Source organism: Saccopteryx leptura, chromosome 3, assembly GCF_036850995.1.
Source record: "Saccopteryx leptura isolate mSacLep1 chromosome 3, mSacLep1_pri_phased_curated, whole genome shotgun sequence".
In the NCBI taxonomy this organism is placed as follows: Eukaryota; Metazoa; Chordata; class Mammalia; order Chiroptera; family Emballonuridae; genus Saccopteryx; species Saccopteryx leptura.
This window is the reverse complement of record NC_089505.1, coordinates 172,857,812-172,882,563: the sequence shown is the minus strand read 5'-3', so window position 1 is coordinate 172,882,563 and position 24,752 is coordinate 172,857,812. Positions and strand designations below refer to the sequence as shown.

Sequence of the window (24,752 nt, the reverse complement as noted above, 5' to 3'; positions counted from 1 at the left end):
CATTCCTACCCTATTTCTTGAACTGCTGTGTGACAGCCTGATTGTGACCCCAGAGTCCCGGGGACCCCCATGTCTGGGCCTGTGGAGAACGAACTATCCCATTCTCACCGCCTTTGGCCTGAGACATTACAGCCATGCCACTACTTCTCCGAACCTGAATCCTAATTCATTTAAACTCGTAAATTCATAGGAGTGCATGACTAGGTGGTGGCGCAGTGGATAGAGCATAGGCCTGAGATGCTGATGACCCAGGTTTGAAACCCTGAGGTCACAGGCTTTTAAGCACAGGCTCACCAGCGTGAGCATGGGATCACTGGCTTAGCATGCGATCACAGACATGACCGCATGGTCACTGGCTTAAAGCCCGAGGTTGCTGGCTTGAGCAAAGGGTCACTGGCTCAAGCAGAGTCCCCAGTCAAGGCACATATGAGAAAGCAATCAATGAACAACTAAGGTGCTGCAACTATGAGTAGATGCTTCTCATCTCTCTCCCTTCCTGTTTGTTTGTCCCCGTCTGTCTGTCTGTCTGCCTCTCTCTCTCTCTCTCTCTCTCTCTCTCTCTAGCTAAAAATAAATAAATACATTCACAGGAGCATTCTGCACACATTCCATCAAGCAGAAATACAAATATCATGTCTTCCTGTTTGTAGGTAAGCACCGTGTCAGTTAGCGACATAAACACTTGTGGCAGAGAAGGACAATGACCTACCAAGCCACTCTTCTTTCCTAGCACCAGAAGGACCACTGATCCTTAAACATCCACAAGCCATCAAGCGCCAAAGGCAAATTTAAAGAAGGAAGCAGCATCTATGAGTAGAACCCAAATCGTGCTACCGTTTGATGTACTTTTTTTATTCTAAATTCACTTGGTGGGAAAGGGAGCCTCACACTGTGGTATGTCAGAACCATCTGTAAACCATTCAAAAAATAATAATAATAAAATAAAATAAAATAAACCATTCAATGCCACCAGCACCTTCAGATTGACAGCCTCGTCTTTTATGGTTAGAGTCGCAATACGAGTCTCATCAAGTGCATATTTCTTTTTTTGTGTGTGTGACAGAGACAGAGAGACAGAGAGAGAGACAGATAGGCAGGAAGGGAGAGAGATGAGAAGCATCAGTTCTTTGTTGAGGCTCCTTAGTCTCCTTAGATGTTCATTGATTGCTTTCTCAATCACAGCAGAGCGAGTGACCCCTTGCTCAAGCCAGCGATCTTGGGGTCACGTCTATGATCCCATGCTCAAGCCAGCAACCTCATGCTCAAGCTGGTGAGCCCCCACTCAAGCCAGATGAGCCTGCGCTCAAGCCGGAGACCTCAGGGTTTCAAACCTGGTTCCTCTGTGTCCCAGTCCAACGCTCTAACCACTGGGCCACTGCCTAATCAGGCAAGTGCATATTTCTAATCCATCTAGTCTGATAAAAAGTGACCTTGGCCTCTTTGAGTGATGCAATAAAGATAATTTCCCCTTAACTAAAGTGTTCTGAGGTTTTATTTCAAGAGTTCAAGAGTATACCCCCAAAAATGAGCCTGTTAACTGTGAAAAAATAGATTAAATACAGATTAAATTGGAACACACACACTTCACACAACTGCATCACTGAGACCCAGTCCCATCATGCCCCAGCAAGCCAGTGGGCTCGGAAGTGCCAACTAAAGGAACAACTGGCAATAAATGCTCAGATCCAGGACACCCATAGCCTGGGCAGCCGCAGACCAGCCACTGTGCCGGCAAGGGAAGGAGGTGCATTCTGCTTCCCGGAGAGCCTTCAACCAGCTGTGGTGGCAATGGAGCACAACTCCCCCCCCCACACCTCTGCTGCCTTTTTATAAACAGGTTATAGTTTTGACTTTTCTTCACTTTAATGAAGCTTATAATGATCACAAAGATAAAACTTGGAAGCCATTTTTAAAAATATTTATTTTACTGATTTTAGAGAGAAAGAGGAGGGGAAGAGAACGAGACAGGAACATCGATCCACTCCTGTATGTGCCCTGACCGGGGATAAAACCGGCAACCTCTGTGCTCTGGGATGATGTTCTAACCAACGAAGCTACCCAGGCAGGGCTAAAACTCGGAGCAATTTAAAAGATTCAAGCACTCGGCTTAGATGCTCTTAATGCTGAACAACCCAGTCACAATAACACAGGCCAACTTTCAACATAAAGGCAAAGCATTATATCACATTACACTCACATCCACACATATCCACACACACCCAAATATACATCCACACACATATATATACACATCCACACATATCCACACACCCACATACACATACACACACACTCTTACATTGGGAGGCCATATGAACAAACTCACTTAGCAGTAAGGTGGGTGCTAAGAAGCATGCCTCATTGGCAATACAAGAATTCCAGATTTTCGCATTAGTAACAGGCACTGAAGTGACAACCACTCAGGGTGCTGGGCACTGCACATACATGACTTCCTTTGTCCAGTGAAGCAGGTAGAGTCCCTAATTCACAAATGTGAAGCTCAGAAAAGCTAGACCCTTTGCCCAGGGGCACATGGTGAGGAAGTAAGAATTTGGGATTGAAACTACCTGTGCTGGGACTCCCAATCCCTGTGCCACTTTAGCCACCCACCAAGTCCCCACCCCTGCCCTCCTCCCTCACAGGACTCCATAAAGCCCAGAGACCCTCCTGGTCTGCAGCCACATGCATGGAGAAGGCCCATCCTGTGTCCCAAGTTCCTGGCCGAGCTGCAGCTGGTCCAAGAACCAGCCCAGGATGCAACACTGACCTCTGACACGAGAGGGCATATGGGACGGTTGCCACATCACAGTGCGCACCAACCTGCAGAGTGGACACCAGGGAAAGAACCTGGCTCTTCTCTGCTGGTGAGTGCTGTCTTGAGGATATGATGCCTGAGGCCACTCTATCTTGAGACCCAGTGGGTGTGGCTCAGGGTAAGACCCACATGGTGGTAGAGCAGAACATGATTTCCTGGAGACAGAGTGGCACCACCTGGAAAGCTAGCCCATCCACTCCCACCCACATGGGCTGCCTGTGACTTGCCCTCAGAGCCATAACTGACACAAGGCTTCTTCTTCAGGATCACAGTGCTCTGAGACTCACAGCCCGGGTCCGTAAGGCAGCAGCCTCAAACTGGAAGAGCATCTGCAGCCATGGGGAGACTGCATCCACAGGGTTGGTCCTGCTTCTATTTGAGACTGGATTTGTTACAGAGAGAGAGGACTCCTCTAACCACAAATCCAGTTAACCAGTCAACCTAAAGTCTATCTTTCACATGTATCCTTATTAATTGTCCCTGAGCAAGAAAACCTTGGGGACTCAGCTTCCCCATCTATGTGATCTGGCTGAGGTAAAGAATGGATAAAACACACTTAAATAAGATACACTCGACCCCTGGCAACCACAGGCACCCAGCCAAACCAAGGCACACAGCAGGCATCCTGCAAAACCTTAGCAAATGGCAGGCACTCAATGGATGGCAACTTCAGATTATTTACTGACTGCCACAAAATGGACACATGCTATTTGTAAATGTCAGAGGTGCTGTTTCCACTCCCAGGGGCCTTCTGAAGATAGGTCTAAAAAGGACTTTGATTTGATGCATCTGTGACCACAGTCAACCAGTTAGTTGTCTGCTATCCTGTGAGCTGTCTGGCTTTTTGTGAAGGCTTCCAGGCACCGGGCCCTCTACCCGGGAGTCCTTATTACATCCAAGACCAAACACAACAAGACACCAAACACAGCCAAACCAAAGAGAAAGGGCAGGAGAGTAGACTGTGAGAACAACTCCTGACCCAAGCACTTCCTGGCTCTCTAACTGTGCCACTGTGTCCACATATCAGTGTCCGTATAGATATGTGTATAGACAGTTACTCCAAGGAGTAACTGTCACCCACTTTACAGGATTACGGTGATCTTTTTATAAAGCAATTCATATCAAACTGTCGCGCATGTAGCAACACTCAAAAACTGTTAAAATACATCATCGCAAGCCTTAATTGCCCCACTGTTGACGACTAAAGAACATGTTGATTTGCTTCCAGATACTCTACATTCTCTACACTGGCCCCAGTGAGCTGATCAGCTGGGCAAGCCAACACTGAACTTCCTCTATAAGATGTCCATCCCCAGAAAAGGCTGAAGCCTAGCCAACAGCTGTCCAGGCTGCCAATTTTGAGAGGGGAGGCATGTGCTTACCAGAAATCCATTGTCCTGATTCCCAACCATGTTTATGTAAGTGTATTTACAATAGCAAATATAAACTTGAATTAAACATTATGCAAACCAAGGAAGTTTGAGTGCAAAAAGGTTACTCCTTGGCAAACCATGGTGACCGCTTTGGGGAGATTCACCAAAGACAGACTGCTTTAAAATTGTGAAATTAGACAAGAACAAAAACATAAAACATTGAGGGGGAATTATTTAAAATATCTAGAAGCTGCTCCACTTGGAATTTTTTTTTAATTCTTAGTTCCCACTCCATTTGAAAGAAACAAATAGAAAATCATAAACTGTGGTTGTGGTTTAGGCTAGAATGGCAATCTGAAACTGTGAACCCTGAGAAAGAAGTTGCCTATCAAGAAGGGCTCCTGAAGGCTTAACTGGGTTTAAATTAAAAACAAAACAATAACAGAGCCTTTAGCAGCCATTTCTACCCAGGGCCTCTCAAGCTAATCTTATTTCAAGCAGAAGCCTGCACTAACTGCCCCACTGCCCTATGTCCCTGACATTTGAGCAGCCCTTATAAAGGAGCTCCTGGAGTATTGTTTCAACCAACAGGACTGAGGCTTTCCCCATCCAATCAGAGCTGCTATAGCCCCATTAACATCTTCCCTGACCAATCAGAGCAGCTCCATTCTGACCAATGAGGACAGTGCTTTTTGGAACAATCCAACTGCTAGAATTTGGAGTCCTTATTTGTGTGAGGATGGACCAATTAGCCTTGTGTCTATATAAGTCAGCTCTAGGTTGGCTCTGAGAGTGCATGTTCCCTTTCCAACAAAGACTGAAGAGTGGAACCTTGTGTTTCCCTTGGTGAAGCTGAGACAACAAAGATGGCGCAGAGTGGAATAGTACAGAGTGGAGTACATGAGACTAGTGCAGAGCTAGCTAGCTAGCTGAAGAAGGGCCTGGTCCCAGGAAGGAGCACCTGCCCCCTGAACTGCCTGACAACCAAGCTGTCCTCATAGCCATGCTGTATCACCATTGAGCTGCATGCACTGAATCAAGTTCCTTTCTTTACCGCACCCCAAACTGGGGATTCCTGTTAGCGCTGAATTGGTGCCAACAACCATAGGTTGAGAGAACTCACAGAGAAGTCCTTAGCCCTGCATCTGGAAAATGGGGAATAAACACATACATGTATGTATGTTTATAAAACATTTGTAAGGTCCTCCTATTTATTTGACTTTTCCCATTACCAGGTCCCAGTCACAGTGGCTGACAGATACAGAGACAATTCCCATTTAAATATGTCTTGAAGGACTTCAAGAAACATAATCCAGACAAATAACTAGGCTCTAATGCCTTATGTTTTATATCATCAAAACCATTACCCAAGCCTTCTATAGTTCTTTAGTTCGTGATAATGGCCTTCCCTCTAACCTTCAAAAAGTCCTGGATTGAGATGGGCCAGCTGAGAGCAATCGAATAGCTTCCAACCCTTCATGTCAGCTCCATGAAGAGAGCCCATGCCTGTCCAGTTTACCTGGAATGGTGCCTGACACAGTGTAGCTACATTCTAAATTCTGTGTACGCCCAAATATAAGTGGAGAGATTAAAAAAAATCACTCAGGGCCTGACCTGTGGTGGCGCAGTGGATAAAGCATCGACCTGGAAATGCTGAGGTCACCGGTTCAAAACCCTGGGCTTGCCTGGTCAAGGCACATATGGGAGTTGATGCTTCCAGCTCCTCCCCCCTTCTCTCTCTCTGTCTCTCCTTTCTCTCTCTCTCTCTCTCTCTCTCTCTCTCTGTCTCTCCCTCTCCTCTCTAAAAAAAAAATGAACAAATAAAAAAAAATTTTTTTAAATAAAAAAAATCACTCAGAAAAAAAATTCAAATTTTCTTATATTACAGTCCTTATTAAAGCATATTAAGAAATACTCTAAATTATTCCATTTGGATCCACAAAACCCTTTTAGAAAAAATGTTGCCCTGAAACATCCCCATCAATGCTACTTAGAGATGTTAAAGGGGTCACCTTGTAAAACAAAAAACAAACAGGCCGAGAAGCTTAGCACACATTTTTAGTAATTGCAATGGTTAGGCAGTGCTGTTAAAACAGGACTTTTTAAACATCACTTTTGAAGCAACACATAATGACAAGTATTTACAAAACAGGCAAATGAATAGACCAACAGTCCTAACCTTAGGCACTGGGTACTTGTAACTTGGTATAACATTTCTAGGGAAACATCATTAACTGATTGAAACTATGCCTCATCTCAAATGGCTAAGATGAAAGTGAGAGGCTCTGCTAACCAGGTCAGAGAATTCCGTGTGACACTGTGATAACCAAAACTCCGATGCAATGATGCCAGTGCAGAGTGTGGAAAAAAATTGTTTCATGAACCAAACAGGAATTAATATATTTTACATATAATTCATTTCCAATGTCTAACTGTAACTAAATTAATAAACAATCTAAGCAGGTATTTGTTTACATATCTAAAAAAGTTATATATTCCAATTGGATAAAAGATTTAAGGCTCTTCTCATTGGGAAAAATAGGGAACTGTCTTATATTTATGGTCATCAGCTACTAATGTATAGATGGCATTTGCTGAATAACGAGTGTCCATCTATTATGAACTATGCAGCAACATCCATCTTTCAACTTTGCTTTGCGCAATTTTAAAACAGAAAGCCTATTTGTAAGTAATTTTCAGCTAAAGTCTACCTGCCAAATGCATAGGCTTCTGGTTGTCCAAGAAGACTTCCACTGATTGTTAAAAATCAGTGAATAAAAAGCTTTACTCTTCCCTCACTGAAGATAATCAAATATAAGGTTGGATTTCATTCAGACTCTTTCCAAAACCAAAACTTAGTCCTTATGAGGTGGACCTGCAAAGAAGAAAGGACTGGGGATCCCACTTAGTTAACACACAGCTGGAAACAAAGAAAATATGGTTGAAAGTTCCCTACAACTTAGAAAACATAAACATAGTCTGAGACTCCATATGCCTATAGAGAAAGCCAATCAATAACCCCAAAATCCAACTCAACAAAAATTAATTTCCTGTTCCTAAGTGGCATTACTAAAAGTTGTAAGTGCTACTTCTTTGACATTTTAAAAATGCTACAAATGCCATCACAGAGTTCCAAGCTGAGGTTACCTCCTAACCTCATGATCAAACACAATTCCCACAATATGAACTCAAAGGATATCTATAAACACATGGTCATCCAAACGTTCTTATTAAATGCATTCCAAAAAGCACTTGCTTCTCTGATCTTTCATTATAATGCCTTACTTAGATAAAAATAGCACGGACAGAAAGGAAAAGTGTGAAAATATGTAACAACACTTGTAGCTGGACTGATTAATCACAATCAAAACCAAAGAGCAACTCAATTCCCCATTCAGCAGTAACCTCAAGTAAAAATGTGGCTTGATTATGCTTGACTACTCATTCTCCTTGACCCACAGAGAAAACTCAGTTTGGCAAAGTATGACATTTAACTCTAAAGGTCAACATCCAAGAGTTTAGGTTTCCAACCTCAAAGATGCCGCAGAACTGAGTAACTCAGGTGGCAGAATTTTCCCAGCATCCTAGAATTACAGTACACACATCGGAAGGATTTATGTGGTTGATGCATCGCCAGCTCCCTACACAGTTAAAAGTACAGGAATACAGTTGTGTTCCCTAAAAAGAATAATCACAGTAGCTTAACAACGTGGGTTTTTTTTCCCTGTAAGTGGGCTTTTCTACATTTAAAGAACATATAAAATGGCAGTACCTTGTTCCTCACTTACACCAGCCTCCCCCCCACCATCACAGTTCCCAAGGAGGCAGAGGGTGTGAAATTACACGTTCTAAGTATCTTCTGAAACCAAATCACTAAAACCCTCAAGATAAGATCCTTCACTAAAATAGAAGCAGTGGGTGCACTACAATGTAACTACACACACCAAAAAACTCAGAGACCCACATGGGAATGCAACCCTGCCTAAGGGCCCAGGAGAGGACCAGGACTTCTGACAAGAGTTCAAGAAAGTATGGGCCGCCTGACCTGTGGTGGCGCAGTGGATAAAGCGTCGACCTGGAAATGCTGAGGTTGCTGGTTCGAAACCCTGGGCTTGCCTGGTCAAGGCACATATGGGAGTTGATGCTTCCTGCTCCTCCCCACCTTCTCTCTCTGTCTCTCCTCTCTCTCTCCCTCTCTGTCTGTCTCTCTCCCTTTCTCTCTCCTCTCTAAAATGAATAAATAAAATTAAAAAAAAAAAAAGAAAGTATGGGCCAAATATTCTTCCTGTCTCCATGTTAACTTCTTCCCTCCTGTTAACAATGTGTGTAATTTGGGTTCTTCCAACCCCAGTCACACACTCCCCTCTGCCCAATCTCCCCTTGCCAGACACGCAGGCAGGAGGCCCAGGCTTCCCAGGGACTGGAACCCAGGAAACATTAAGCACTAACTTTACCCAGGCAGGCAGACAGTGTAGGATAGTCTGAAGGCCCAGCAAAGTTTAAAAAGTGGGGGCTCAGCCCCAGCCAGGGGAGAGACTGAAGGTGAGCCAGGGACAAGGAGATGTGCCCACCCCTTGTGAGGGTGCAGTGTTGGTACATATACCAATAGGTAACAAGGTTACCTGGGACCACGTGCAGCCATAAGAGGAAGTACAAGCGATGGGAAAAGGAATTCTAAAGGAGAGAATGAATAGAAGGCAGGTGCGCACAAGATTTCAAAGGGAAAGAGATTGAGGGAAGGGCAGGGGGCACTGTTTCCAAAACTTGGCAGGTGGAACTTGAAGGGTTACACTCACAGAGTCCCTGTAAGGAAATAAGTTGGAGAAAGAAAAGCACGGCCTTAGAAGATCATCGTGGAGCGACCTCTGGTCTCCCCTACCCCTCAACACTGCTCTCCACATCCACGCGTGCCCACACACACCTTGGAGCGGCGAAGAATACCCACCTTTGCCGGTGGCGCGCTCTTACTGGTCGCCAGCTCGCACAGACTGCCCGCCTCCATAAGGAAGCCCGGTGAGCCAGGGGCGCTGCCCACTGCGCAGCCCCCGGCACTCGCCAGTTCGGAGGCATTCCCAGAGCCCGGGCTCGGGCGCACCTGAGGACTGCTGCCAAGGCTGGCGCCAGCGCGGGGCCTCTGGCGAATGCCATCCAGCAGCCGTACCAGCAGGATATTGGCGGGCAGCTCGTCCACGCCGCAGCCCACCAGGATGCGGCACTCTGGGCAGCGCAGCTCGTGGCGCGAGCACACGATGCTCTCCAAACAGCGGCGACAGAAGGTATGCTGACACGGCAGCACCTTGGCTGTGGTGTCCAAGCGCTCCAGGCACACGGAACACTCCAGCAGATCCAGCAGTGACGATTCATCCATGTCCTCGCCCGCCACTACCCGCCGCCGCAGCCCGCCAGGCCAGTCGTAGCCCTCGCTTTGCGCAGCAGCCGCCTTGGACACGCATAGCCAGGACGCTCCGAGGAGCATGGGAGGGGAGCCAGCGGCGGCCGCGCGCAGCTGCCTACGTCCCGAGGCCGGAGCGGGGCCCACCACCCTCAATGGGCATCGCGATGGCGCCCAGGGAGTAGCGCTCCGCCAGAACTTCCTGCACCCCGTCTGGCGGCCCAAGAACCCAGCCGCCGCGGTGCAGAGTGGCACGCTGACCGGCCTGAGTAGCGAGGTCCGGGGTTCCGCGCCCTGCGAGGCAATTCCTGGCCAGCAGAGCCCACCGATCCTTCGGAGCGGGTAACAGCTGCACCTGTGTAGAGGCTGGTGTGCGTCGCGCGGTGCTCAATGGAAGACGCCGAGCACGACACTTAACGGGCCTTGCGCTCCAAGAAGTCGTCCGAGGGCGGGAGCCCCACGGCAAGAGGTGCGGGGAGCAGCGGGTCAGGTCCCCAGGGAGCAACTTGCGCGCTCCCCAGCGCCACTGCTGAGCTGCACCGCCTCCAAGCGACCTGGGCTCGCTCGCGACCCGCTGCCCAGGGCGGATCCAGCCGGACCCTTCCTCTTCCTCCGCTGCAAGCACGTGCGCCGGGAGCGTGCAGAGGTCACGGTCACTGCGGGGTCAAGGGAAGGAGCTGCCGCCGCCAGTGTGCTTGGGCGCACACCGGCGACTACTAGTCCTACCCCTTAGGACGCCCCCAGGGCTCCTGGGAACCCAGAGCGCACCCCTCTGCGCAGGCGCCCCCCCCCCTTCCCGAGCCTCAAGTCTTCCTTTCGGCTCCCCGTGAGCCTCGGGCAGGGATGTCTGCTCCCGACGCTGCCGCGAAGTAAAGTTTAGTCTTAGTGGGTGCTATCCCAACTGCCTCCTTCGCCAGCGCTGGCAGGCAGCCTGAGAGCACACCCAAACCCCGGGCATCCTCCTCGACAGCTCCCCGGAGCGCTCCCTGGCGGCTCCCTTTTCAAACGCCGCGCAGAAGGGACCACCCCGGAGCCGCGGGTATGGGTGCGGGGACGCCCCGCGAAGCGCGAGGGAAGGCGCTCAGGCTGGTGAGGGTGACCGGTGCGGGCTCCGGATCCGGCCGGCAGCTGCTCGCCCTCTCCGGAGTCGGAGGTCAGGGAGGCCGCCGGCCGCCAGATCTACACCCTCGTGCAAGGGGCCTGGCCCAGAGCACGCCCGGACCTCCACCGGCGGCGGAGGAGGGGAGATCCCCGTTCTCCTTCCAGACGCCCCAGCTCCTGCGAGCGTCAGGAGCGGAAGTGCGTACAGGAGACCGGGGCGGGAAGTTCGGAGGTGACATTGCCTGTGGCTACCGCCCCCTCGTGGCCGCCTGCGTCCCCAGCACCCGAGTCACTCCCGCCCAGCACAAACCGTGGTCCATGGGTTGCGTGGGACAGAGCCAAGTACAGTGTATCTGTAAAGTCATGGTGCACTTTTGACTGGCCACAGGAAAGCAACAAAAGATAACAGAAATGTGAAATCTGCACCAAATAAAAGGAAAACCCTCCCAGTTTCTGTAGGATGATGTGGCAGCATGTGCGCATGAACAGATGATGTAACACCGTGAATACAGCGGAGCAGCTCATGGCCATGCCAGTCGAGATGTGGAAGGTACAGAGGAAAGTTAACTGTATTCTGTGGCTCGCTAAATTTGAAACCGTGACCAAAGCACAACGTGAATATTGGCGCGTTTATAACGAAGCGCCACCACGTAGGAATAACATTACTTGGTGGGATAAGCAGTTGAAAGAAACCGGCAGTTTGGTGGAGAAACCCCGTCTGGTAGGCCATCAGTCAGTGATGAGCCTGTAGAGGCTATACAGGATAGCTACCTAAGGAGCCCTAAAAAATCTGTGTGTGAGCCCACATCGGACTGCACTGAATAGGTATGAAACTGGGAGAGTTTTCCTTTTATTTGGTGCAGATTTCACATTTCTATCGTCTTTTGTTGCTTTCCTATGACTGGTCAAAAGTGCACCATGACTTTACGGACACACTGTACATAGTTGCCAGGGCCAACATCAGAAGAGCCATTGGGGGCCTGCCTAGCAATCTGGCTAACCTGGGTTTGTGCAGTTGAGTGTAACCTTTTTTCCCCCTGACTGTTCAGGGAGAAAGTAACATCTATTGAGGTTTCAATGCCAAGAATGTGCCTATGCATTCTTTTATATCCTCCAAACAGCGCTGTGTGATAATTATTTTAACCTTATTATACCTGTCAAGAAAGTGAAGCTTATAGTTATGAATTCACTGAGGCTGAATTTTGTATCCCTAGAACCTAACACGTAGAAAAGCTCACATTCCATTAGAATATAAGCTACATTTTTTTAACACTGTAATATCCCCAGTGCCTGGGCTTTCGATAAATATTTGATGAATTAAGAAAAAAAGCTCCTAGAATCATCCATCACCTAGTGGTGATTTAAGCACTCAAATCTTAGCATCTCAATTCCAGAATGTAACTGAGACACAGGTCCAGCTGCTGCCCCAACAAAAGCCAAACTCGAGAGACAGATGCTAATGCAAAAGTAAAAGGTTTATTCAGGTGTAGCAATCTGGGAGAATGGGGGACTCCTATCTCAAAGACCATTGCCTCCTTCCTGCTCAAGCTGGGGATTCTTATAGGGATAGGAAGAGGAGGGCTTTTTTCCTATCCAATTATCTTTCTAGCTTTAGGTGCATGGGAGTTTTGTCCATTCATCTTTCTAGCTGTTGGCTGCTCTGTGCCATCTTGCCCAGTGGGGGATACTCCCCAGTGCTGCTAGACTGTCGATGGTAACAAGGTCTCTTGAGCTCCCATCAGGATACCAGTTCCTGGAAACTTTGCTCCTGATGACAACAGGAGGCCTTCCCAACCCGCTCTGTGGACCTCCCTCAGTAGTGTGGCCTTCTCTATGTACTGCTCACATCAGCCCTGGAAACTGTGTGAGACAGAAGGCATCCCACCGCTGCCTGGCTTACCGGCCCCTGGGAGCAGACTTCCCCGAGAGGACCAGAGGAAGATACTGCGCATTCCCATGTACAGGAATGCTTCATCTTATCCCCCTTTTACTCTTTGATCCTGGCTCAGGAACAACAGAGCCGTAGAAGAAATGGGCTCAGGAAGCAAGTTAAGGCAAAAGAAGAGCCTTGGAGTTTGAAAGAAAGAGAGATACACACTTTGAGAGGTGAAAGAGGTAGGAGAGGTCCAGGCATGCTTGGGGTTTGGGGGAGCATGAGCATTGGGGAAAGAAGGGGTGGGGAAAGCCACAGGCATGCTCCACAGAGAGAGCTGTGCTGGGTCCTGCCTCCTGGGGGCATTTATCTGGAGGTCTCAGGGGAGGGTCCCAATAGAGTATTCATTCATCAGCATTCCAGGTGTGTCTCCACCAACTGGTTGGAGCTGGGGGTCATTAGTCAATGCAGCTGGTCCTGGTGTCAGTCATGACATCCCTTGTCTGGTTTTGTTGCTTTTCTGGACTTGGAGCTAAAACACAACTGAGGCCTAGATGTCATCTCTAGGGGTTAATACTTAACAAGAGTGGTCCTGCAAGGGCTTATAGTTTCACCCATTGCTAGGCACCCGGGGCATTGCGCCCTGGTGCCCCTCAGCACCTGGCCCATCCTTCCTGCTCTGCTTATGCCTATTTAAGTGCCTATTACAGAGCCAGAATGCTAAATCCAAAAGTAGGTGGCAGGGACACGGGATGCAAGGAGGAGCCTGAAGGGGGAGCCCTCAGATTCTGGGAGAGCTGGCAGAGAGCAGGACTACCTGTGATGACAAGTCCTGGATATTTTTGGTTTAAAGCAACAGAAACCAACTTCTGTTAGGTTTTCAAAGACTCAGAATAGATGATGAGAACCTGAACCCCAGGCCAAGGGCCAGATTCCTGCCCACGGTCATGTGTCTTGCTCTGCACCCACCCCCCCCACATGATTATGTGCTCCCTCCCTCTCTTGGACCAGCGGCCTCTACTTCCCAGCCCACATGATAGGAGACATGGTCAGAGCTGCAGAAGCATTTCATCCATGGCTTCAGCCACTGACAAAAGGCACTTCTGACAAAGCCACAGTCTGGAAGCTTTAAGACCAACAAGACCCTATCAACCAAGCTGGGCCCAGGTGGTCACTCTATGGACCAATGTGTGCTGGCCACAGGAGCAGGATCATAGTGTCACACAAATGTTGCCATGCTTGTTACAGAGAGCGTCATAGAGGAATATTCTTTTTTTATATATATATAAATAAATTTTTATTTTAATGGGGTGACATCAATAAATCAGGGTACATATATTCAAAGAAAACATTTCCAGGTTATCTTGTCATTTAGTTCTGTTGCATACCCATCACCCAAAGAGAGATCGTCCTCCGTCACCCTCTATCCAGTTTTCTTTGTACCCCTCCCCCTCCCCTCCCCCTCTCCCTCCTTCCCTCCCCCCACCCCCCGTAACCACCCCACTCCTGTCTATGTCTCTTAGTCTCGTTTTTATGTCCCACCAATGTATGGAATCCTGCAGTTCTTGTTTTTTTCTGATTCACTTATTTCCCTCCGCATAATATTATCAAGATTCCACCAATCTGCTATAAGTGATCCGATGTCATCATTTCTTCTAGCTGAATAGTATACCATGGTGTATATGTGCCCCGTCTTCTTTATCCAGTCTTCTATTTTTTTTTTACAGCGATTAAAAGCCTTTAGACAAACTCTTGGCCAATACAGCAAGAATCCATAAAAGAGTAGTGTCCTTAACATGTTCACCAAGTCCAGGTTGGCCCCATCACCATGCCAAATTCCTGAAAAATGCAACCCAACCACAGTTCAGTCTGTTAGGAGCTGTCACAGGGAGCAGGAGTCCAGGAAAAGTCCACATCCAGGAAAAGTCCTCATGGCACTGGGATTGTTGTCACCATTCTATACTTTGCAGCTCATGTCCAAGTCCCAATGACCGCTGCTTCTAGCTGGTAATGATTCAGGTAGACTGAAAAAGCCATTTGCAGCATGCGTGGATATGGAGCTTCTGTTCTCCTCTGCCTGGAGAGATGAGACCAGGTTGCTTTTCCCTGGAGCTCTGCGACTGTGTCATGGTCAAGAGAACCTTGGGATACACTAAGCTGGGTGGCAAAGGTAGATTCATAATAGAAGTTGGCAAAAGGGGGAAAGAGAGCTCTAAATTAGGAGTAGGTCCCAGCCTGAAATATGAGTGGGGCATTGAGGTAGGAGGGATAAAGGAAACACTATATATCAATATTAAGCAAAGCAGCAGAAAATAGGACTATCAACACCCACAACAGAGATCTTTGAGGGAAGGATAAAAAACCTGACTATTCAGGCAAAACATAGTTAAGTGGCCCTTGTGCAAATGAGATCAGTTTACCTGCTTCTTGGAAGAAATACCCTAGGCTCGTCCACAGTGTCGTAGATGGGGCCGACGGCCCTGGGCACCTTCAGCCTTCAGTGGCAAACCCCAGCATTCTGGGCAAGGTTAGGTCATAGGTGGCTGGAGCAGGGCTGGAAGAGACTGAACCCTCCCTTAGAGGAGTGAGGGGGAAGCCTACATTCCAGTGTCCCTGTCTCCTCACAGCAGAGGCGTGTAAGCCTGGCAGGCTTTAGCTCAATGACCTTCCTTTCCACTATTGAAGCTGGACCCAGATGGCATCCTATGAGACCCCTTTGGGGTGTTGGAGCCTTTAAGGGTGTATCCTAAAAGCTGGTAGTTTCTCTGATCTCTATTGGGCTTTTTCTGCCTCTAGGTATCTTAAAAGCCATGCTCAGAAGATCTCGCTGAGGGGTTTGAGGATCCCCATCCGCCTATATAAATCTTTTCCATATATCTGGAGCTATTTGGAAAAAGACAAAACAGTGTTATTAGCTGGATCTAATAAAGAAGGTAGTGTTTGCAGGCAAAAAAGATTTGGTGTCTCCTGTTCATCAGCATTCAAAAGAAATGTAAATTTTTTTTTTTTAAAGTAAGAAGCATGATATGGTAGACCCGTAGGAGTTCCAGGATATGACTACCCCCTTTAAAATTTTTTTTAATTGACCTTAAAATGTTTGCTGAGTACACTTTAATAATACCTTAACTTTAAAGATTGTAAGCATGACAAAATACAGTAAATGCCTTTGCTCCATATGCAGGAGCATTTTCAGTTTAGCCAGTTTAGGAAATCCAATAATAGAATAATGCATACAGACAATGAGCTATAACATGCTTAGCAGCCTCTCCTGTTCTGACAGAGGTTACTATAGATCCGGAATATGTATCCACTGTAATATGGACATACGACTGTTTGCCAAATGAAGGTATATGAGTAACATCCATCTGCCAAAGTTGTCCTGGTAGGGGTCCTTGAGGGTTAACTAGAGGAATATTCTTAAGCTTGCAAAATATATGCCATGCATTCGTTTTACATTTTGAAGCAGGCAGTCTAGGTAACTGCTATGTAATATCATTGGTCCAAGTGTAGGATATAGTATTGCTCTGCAGGGTCTTACCTTTATTTCTTAAATGTTGAAATACCTGGACACTTGATTAGGACACCTTAAACTTCAGGTAAGCTGCCCCATGTTAGTTGGCAGCCTCTTTATTGTGTGGGTGAGGCTCAAGGTGCCAAAGCTCAGGGCTTCTCAGTGCCAGGAAGAAATATTTGAGTGCTCCCTTTGCTTCTGGACAGATGAGACAGTTAGGTATCTATCCACTGCCTTGGGAGATATTTAATAAGACCATTTTTTGTGACTTAACAGAAGCTATACTTCTCTCAACCTCTTGATATGTTAAGCTGAGAGGCTTGAGTCAGTTTCCCTTGTCTTCTCGCCCTTCATCAAGGTATGTTCTTGACTTCAGTTGCTGGAAGGAGAGGCCACCCAGAGCACAAATGGTCACTCATCCAAAAAGAAATGAGGTTGATCTGGTAGCCCAGGTCTTGGTGACCATGGGACAGCTGACCCAGCTGCACATGTGGCTGAGGCTGGAAGACCTTTCGCCGCCCCAACCTCCTGGTACACAATGGCTGCATGTGTGCAGGTAATATTAAAAGATGCCACCAGGAAAGCCTTGTTGGCGTAAGGGGAGGGACTGGCCCCCTGGAATGTCTTGTGTTGATTCACCACTGTTCCATTTGTAAACCCCTGACAGGTAGAGTCACACTGGGTGCGTATCTACTGGGGTCCTCCCCTTCCCTCTCAGACCAGCAGAGTCAGGGCCACCACCACTCTGCAGGATGCCTGGAGCCAGCAGGGCCACCATAGGAAGCAATGGTATAGCATGTGCCAGGGGTCTGGGGCAGGCACTCACACCCTCCAGTTCTCCCCCTGCACACCTTGGAAGCACGCCAGAGCCTTCAGACTGGGATGATGCAGAGGGAGATCCCAAGACCAATCTCTGGACTTCATTCAGTTAAATGGGGGCTTGCCTGACTACTTGCAACATTAACATCATAAACGTGAATTTGTTCAAACTGATGGAACGGGTCATTCAATTAAATAAATAAATCATAATTTATTTAATTATAAAGCAACAAACATTTTACTCTGATGAAGCATCTCCTCATTACTGACTGCAGTTTCCACAGCATTGTGACATAAATATTTCAGATTCTTTGGGGTCATTAAAAGTAAAGTAATCTTATAGTTGTCTATGTTTTCTTCCATAATTTTCAAAAGAATTATAATAAATTCTCTCCTCCCATTAGGATACCTAACACACTTTATTTTAGTTTGGCTCAAGATCTTGGAAAACACTTAAATTTGTATGCACAGTATTGAAACACTTAAGCTGAAGCAATACATTGATGGTATGTTTAATGCAATAAAGAAAATCCCTGCCTGACCAGGCAGTAGCGCAGTGGATAGAGCGTCGGACTGGGATGCAGAGGACCCAGGTTCGAGACCCCGAGGTCGCCAGCTTGAGCACAGGCTCATCTGGTTTGAGCAAAAGCTCACCAGCTTGGACCCAAGGTCGCTGGCTCAAGCAAGGGGTTACTCAGTCTGCTGAAGGCCCATGGTCAAGGCACGTATGAGAAAGCAATCAATGAACAACTAAGGTGTCGCAATGCACAACAAAAAACTAATGATTGATGCTTCTCATCTCTCCATTTCTGTCTGTCTGTCCCTGTCTATCCCTCTCTCTGTCTCTGTAAAAAAAAGAAAAAGAAATTCCCTTATTTAAATTATAGTCATAAGAAAAATGAATGATGAATGAAAAGTGAAAAAAAGCTTTCAGAATAATCACGGTATAGTTGATGTTGAATAATATTTAATATCTGAATTCATATCTTGGCAAACGTACATCCTAAGTCATCCAAGGGCCGACTGTCAGTTATAACTAACCGGTGTATTTTCTAGAAAAATGTGAACTACTTTATGAACGGTATAAAGCTCAAGTAGAATAATTAATCTCAAGCGAAAGAGCAATGAGATCTTTTCACTGATGAAATTCACCTCCTTTTGAGGAAAGATTAGAATTGTGAATCTACTAAAAGTTGTTTTTATTCAGTTGTGGTGAAACACATAGACCTTTCTAGAATAAAATACATATTGAGCCTAACCTGTGGGGCTCAGTGGATGGGACATCAACCTGAAACACAGGTCACCAGTTCAAGATCCCAGGCTTGCCTGGTCAAGGCATACAAGAAGCAACTGTGAATTGATGCTTCCTGCCCCTCCCACCCTCCTAGCGCTATCTCTCTCTCTCTCTCTCTTTCCTCTCTCTAAAATTGATAAACAAAATCTTTAAAAAATAAATAAAATACATATTGAAACTTTGCATCAATAGACATCACTTCCAGACATTTCAGGGCTGACACACTGTTCCTGGCATTTCCTCAGAGCTACCATCAAAAGAACGACCTTGGACAGTCCTTGAAGAGCCAGGTGACCACTTTTCCTAGGTGTGCCCAGGACAAAGAAAAGCTAGTGAAAGCAGCAAAGGTGACTCAGTTACAAGAACACACACTCAAATTGAGAATGTCCCCTCACTCAGCCTTAATGCCAGACTCTAACCCACCTGCAGTTTAGCCCCTCTGCACAGACATGACCAGTGAGGATGGCTGCCAGCCTTGGTCGGCTCCGTCAGCAGGTGCTACACCTGCAAGGTCCTTCCACACACAGGGCCTGCACCCACCTTCAGTAACTTTTGTTATTTCCTCTTCCCTGAGCAACTGGGAATGAATGTTGTCCCTGACCATGTGACTCTACAGATATTTGAAATCATGACTTTTTGATGGTTGTTTTTTGTTTTTGTTGGACAAATTAACAGACTGATGGTTCAAGGAAAGAATAATGATGCCCTGAAGGAGAGAAGGAGGAGGAAAAGGAAGAGGAAAGGGAAGAGAAGGAGGGGGAGGGAAAAATAGGAGGAGAGGAAAAGAAGTTGGCAAAGAAGGAGGAGGAGGAGAAAGAATCAGCAGCATCTACAGCAGAGGAAGCTACAGAAGAAATAAAAATGTGAACTGTTGCTAGGGAAATAATATTCATTTGTTATCAGATTCTCTAAAGGCTCTTTCTGGTTTACTCCTCACCAAGCCAGAAAGGTAAAAAAAAAAAAAAAAAAAAGACTGTGATTCACACCCTGGAACTGAATCCCTTGTGGCAGCTCAGGCCACACCACTCAGCCTTTGAAGCTGCAGATTCTTAGCCAAAGGCTAAGGCTTATCTGTGTGGAGCAGCCCTTCACTGCCCACTGGCAGAGTGGACTCCCTAGGGCTTTGCTCCTAACAGCTTCCTGAATGGTAAAGGAAGCTGTAAACTGAAGATATCTGGTCACCAAGGCACACGTTTCTCAACATTATTTCATACTGGCTTCTATGGCCCTATCTGTGACCTTTGATATTTCATTCATAAAAAGGGTGCCAACATTTTGCAAGAACACTAGGGTCCAAATCAAACATCTGAGGGTCCTTGTACCCAAAGGCAGCCTTGTTAATAGCTTCATGTCCAGACCCTTGACTTACAATCCCTTCCTTTTATTTTACAAACTGTATCTTATGGAGTTTTTGTTTTTTGTTTGTTTTTTAAATTTTATTTATTCATTTTTAGAGAGGAGAGAGAGAGAGGGAGAAAGAGGAGAGAGAGACAGAAAGAGAAGGGGGGAGGAGCTGGAAGCATCAACTCCCATATGTGCCTTGACCAGGCAAGCCCAGGGTTTCGAACTGGCGACCTCAGCATTTCCAGGTTGACGCTTTATCCACTGTGCCACCACAGGTCAGTCTTATGGAGTTTTAAAAAATTGTTTTCCTTTGGTGTATGTCTGAGATGATTACTCAAGATAGAAAATGTGTTAGTATTTTGAGCATACTGTCTGAATTTTAAATACAAGAGCCATTCAGTGAAATGTGTGATCTGTGCAATGCATTCTAACTGGCTGGCTGTTCCTCTTCTTTTCTCAAGACACCTGTCCAAGGAAGAAGCACCATCTGGACAGAAATGGAATGCTCTCAGATTGTGAAAAACAGGCTCGGAACAATGTAAGATGGTCAGCCAGGGTACAATCAATGGGCTTTTCCGTTTTGCAGGAGGCACCACAGAATGACAATGATTTAAAGGTATTCGGTGCTCACAAGCACTTTGACATGTTTTCATAGTGGTTCACTCCATCCATTTGATCAATAAAAAGAAAAAACAGATTGTATTCCAACCCAGCGGGTGAGGAAATTAACCTCAGAGAGGTTAAGCTGCTTACCCAGAGCAGAACAGCTGAGAGAGGTTAAGCTGGGCTCAGGCAGGGTTCCCTGAGTACAAGTCCCCACCCTTTCCACTTTTGCCACACTGCTCAGAGGGGAGAGATTTTCCTGAAAATCTTAGGTGTGGAAACTACACACACACATAAGAAATAATAATGGTAACTAATATTTAGCAAGCGCTGAGCATGTGCCCATCTGGTTTTCAATGTGTTGAGCAGCTCTTCTATCAAGCCTTGTTCTGGCTGCTGGACCTGTAACAGTGGCCAGAACTGGAAAAGGTAACTTTGCCCTCCCAGAGCTCACGTTCCAGACTGGGGATCCTCCCGGTGAGCACTGTTAATACATCGGGTGAGTAGTTCTTTAGGGGATAAGGCACAGGGCACTCTCCTGTGTGCCACTGTGTCTACCCACCACGATGCCAGCAGCACCTCACACCCAGTTATGACTCCAGTGTCTCCGGACAGTGCCAGATGTCCTGTGGTTGAGAAGTGCTGTTCTAAAGGGAACAGCAGGTTAGTGAAAAAAATTGAAAAACAAAACAAACAAAAACACTTTGAGGCTGCTCTTTCTACCTTGTCACCTGGTGACCCTCCTTCCTGTAAAGCTCAGCAATAATATCATCTCCTTGTGCATCTCCAGCAGTCCCAGCCACAACACCCAACCCTGGTGCTCCTCTGTTGCCGGGCCAGGTACCCACATGTGGCTGCTCATCTCCCCGGAGGCTGAGGGACAGTGGGGGAGGGTGGAACACACAGGGTCTGGGTCTGTGAAGGTGGCCAGGGCCAGTCATAAACAACTTCCCCTGAGGAGCTGGAACTGATCCCGTGGGTAATAGGAAGCAGTGCCATCTTTTTTAGCAGAAAATGAACAGGGTCAGATTTGAGTTTTGGAGAGTTGGTTCCCACAACAGTGGAGGTGCAGGGGGTGAGAGCCAGGGAGGACAGTGAGGGCACTATTTTGGCAATTTTTATGGCCACTGTTGAAGATCTGCCTGACCAAGCATGGGTGGAGAGGATAGGTGGGACTGGGCATGTCTTTAAAAAAAAAGGGAAAGAAAGAGTTGGTGACAAATGCAACAACTAAGTGGACAAGGATGAGATCTTGGTGTGGAGAGACCCGAGGCTCCCTCTGCTCCGCTGCCTCTGCACACAGGAAGGCCTGGGAAGCCCCACAGACAGATGTCAGGCTGCCTGCTCCCACACTCCCAAGACACAGAGGCTGCCTCATAGCTGGGCACTTTCTTTCCTGGGCACCATTCCTCATCTCTGCAATGGTGCCCATCCCCTTGTCCTCCTCCTCTTTGGAACTACACAGGCATTAGCCACTGTGTGTCCACAGCTCTCCTCTTTTCCAGGCCAGGTTCCACCCGCCTCTAACCAGCCTCACCGCTCATTCACCTCCAGTTGGTCACCGACACTTGGGGCTGCACACAACCTAGCAGCTGTGGCATGACTGGGGGGTGGGGGGACCTGACACCTGCATTCTAAATAGAAAGCTTCAAGCATGGGAGTGACCACTGGAAAGCAGCTCAAGGTAATTCCCAAAAGGTTGTACTCAGGAAAAAACACACTTTTTTTTTGTTTTGTTTAAAAATCTACTTCCAGAATTTTGCAGAAAAAATAGACCTCACTTGGAAGGTTTTTAGTTTCCTAAATCTCTCTCTTTCCTCTTTCAGAAAACTGAGCAAATGCTTGTCTGTCTCCAGGCCTCCAGGCCCTCCTTCCTTAGAGAGCCACCTACTTGCTTAAAGACGCCCTGTCTCCAGGCTGAAGCCAAATCACAAATTGGAGTACTAAAGGAGGTGCAGTTGTGAGTACAGAAGCACCTCCCCCCAAATGGTAAAGACATCACAGAGGGGTGGAAGATTTCTTCTGGTTGGAGAAATGAATGGCTTCAAGTAACCTTCCTGGATATAAAAAGGAGGAAACCAAGGGTGGAGGGTCAGACACTCATCCTTTTCTGTGCACCCCAGCTGTGCCTGTCCTTTGGGACCCTGCTCACTCACCACCTCCTCACTCCTTTCTCCAGCCAGAAGAGATTCTTGAGAGAACTTCCATAATACTTGGTGTGCGTTCACACTAGAGCACACTTAACTCCTTTCCTTTTGTTGAAGGTTCGGTTCCCATTTAGAGGCGAAGACTGCATTGACAGAACTGGGCTCAAGTCCACACTCTGCCACTTACTCTTTCTTAGTTACTTCATGTCTAAAATGGGAATGACATTTGTATCTAGCTCACAAAATTACCATAAAATTAAACGAGATATGCTTATAAGCATGGTGCTTAGCATTTAGACCTTCTCTCGTCTTTTCTCTTACAAAGAGCTTGGTGTGGCATGACCAAAACCAACCCCACCACCTTGTCGATAGGGCGACTAGGATGGGGTGGCCATGTATGGCCATGCAGCAGCACACGAGGACAAGGCCAAAAGAATGACAGTTAATGCTAACCCTTTTGACAAAAGCCACAGCATAGTATTATGTGAAAACAAAAATTCTATTTAAGACACAAAGCCTGTTTTTCAGTTACCTGCAGTGACCCCTTTTAGCCAGACTAAAGCAACTAATGAGATGTGATTTGTTATGAGTTGTGTCTCCATTTAGGAAAGAATATCAGAAGTCTGCCATGCACATGCAGGGTATGCATCTGTGTGTGTGCAGGGGCGCTCTCTGCTCACAAGCCAGTCAGTCTGTCACTGGACACAGGAGGCTGCAGGTGTTGCTGGAAGGACAGTGGTGAGGTGAGGTGAGGCCTCTGCTACCTTCCCGTCCACACTCACCTCCTGAGGTGATGATTGGTTCCTTGCTGGCTGGAGGAGAGGCCACAGAGAAGTTGAGGGCCCCACAGTGTCAAAATGCCCAGGGACTCCTTAAGGGAAAAGAACACCCAGACACAGGGCAATTGGTGAGGGAGAGAGCCAGGAAATACTCCAAGGTTTGACCTGTAATTTGAGGCAGGATCAAAAGCCCAGAGAGTGGGTGGTTCATGCTCTTGTCTTTCCCAGGCCCTGGGGACATACAAGCACAGTTGGAAAAACTCCAAGGCTCCCTCAGAGCCCAGGGACCCAACCAGCTCTGTGCAGGGGAGGGTGTAACAATGCAGCCTCAGCGAAAAGGCCTGGCTGGTCTCAGGTTGGGTGTTGGGGTGGGGGGAGGCGCACACTCAGGCAGGTGGACAGGCAGGGAAGCGACTGAAGAGAGAGAAGGAGCAGGAAGGTGCATGGGGGTGACTCCTGCCCTGGGATAGCTGGGACTGGCCTTCCCCACACATCTGTGCACCTACCTCCTCTGGTGTGCAGCCTGGCACAGGACAGTGTGAGTGGGTGGGCTGCCTAGGATGGCAGGAGCTCTGTCTGCACAGGTGGTCGGCCTGAGGCAGCCAAACACAAGAGGCTGCCAACACCCTCCCACCGACACCATCCCAGCACCCAGGATCCATGAGCTTCTGGAATTTTTCCCGGAGATAGGAAAGCAGTCTTGCACTGTGCTCAGTTCCACATGAGAGGGCAGTGTGTGGAAAGCTCTGCTCCCTGTGGGGATGGTGTGAAGTTGGTCCCAATAGCCCAGATCTAGTGACTTGTCTTCTCCAAGCCCTCTGCAAAGGTGTCAAGTACTTCCAGCTGACTCGGAGTTGTGGGGGCGGAGGTGGGGGTGTCAAGGAACCTTCCAGGACACCGGAAACCTTTTGTTTTCATCTGGTTGGTGACCACCTGGGTGCACACACAAGTAAGAATTCACCCAGTGCTCTACACAAGACTGTGGCACTTGGTGAACAAATAAGGGACTGCCTTAGAAGTTAGTGGGAAAGGCCACCACCAGTGTGGTGGGCTTCTGGGCACCTAGGGCGTGTCCCTTCCCACTGCACTTACCCCACTCCCGTCACCATGGGAGAGGCTGGAAACTCACCTGCTCCAATGCACGCCTTTGGCTGAAAGCTGTCTTTTGCTGGTAGAGTAGGAAGAGTAACTTGTTTCCTTATTCCACCTGCAACTCAGAGAAAAGACCATCAGGGGTAGACAAGGATATCTGAAAATACATTTCCCATGTTACACAGTGGCCAGACACAGACTTTGTGTGGGAGAAGGAAAGAATGGACCCAGAAGAAAGCAGTGCCCCTGCCTGGCCCTCAACAAGATAGAGCCCTACAAACTGGAGGACCCCAGAAGCTGGGACTGAGGGGTGACGGTAAGACTGGGGTTCTTCACCCCTAATGAGGGCCAGCTGCCCCCCCCCCAACTTGCTGCTGGGAATATGTATGGAGCTCCACTCTGAAACCACTGTCTGACTAACCAAAGGGAAACAAGCCCACAGCCCACAAAACTTTAACTGTGGGCTGCAAAGGGAAGTCTGTCACCCACATTCTGAGAATGCTGACTAAGTACTGCTTATGCCCCAATTTATATCACCCCCTACATAGGAGTAGTATCCTTGTTAGAAAAAATTTATAATATCCAAAGTTATGATGAATTGAGGAATAC

At 47.5% G+C, this 24,752-nt stretch overlaps 1 protein-coding gene across 3 annotated transcripts in view; it reads right to left on the bottom strand.

Annotated features, from left to right (window-relative positions):
* The window catches only part of SH3RF3 (SH3 domain containing ring finger 3), a 191,463-nt gene extending 180,378 nt beyond the window's left edge, over nt 1-11,085 (bottom strand). Inside the window, exon 1 of one of the 3 annotated variants that reach the window (XM_066376895.1) lies at nt 9,134-11,085. In XM_066376895.1, the coding sequence (XP_066232992.1) occupies nt 9,134-9,664 (531 nt within the window). In that variant the 5' untranslated portion in view covers nt 9,665-11,085. The remainder of the gene's footprint in view (nt 1-9,133) is intronic. The other 2 variants (XM_066376894.1, XM_066376893.1) reach the window with 2 other exon arrangements.
* Between the last annotated feature and the right edge of the window lie 13,667 nt (nt 11,086-24,752).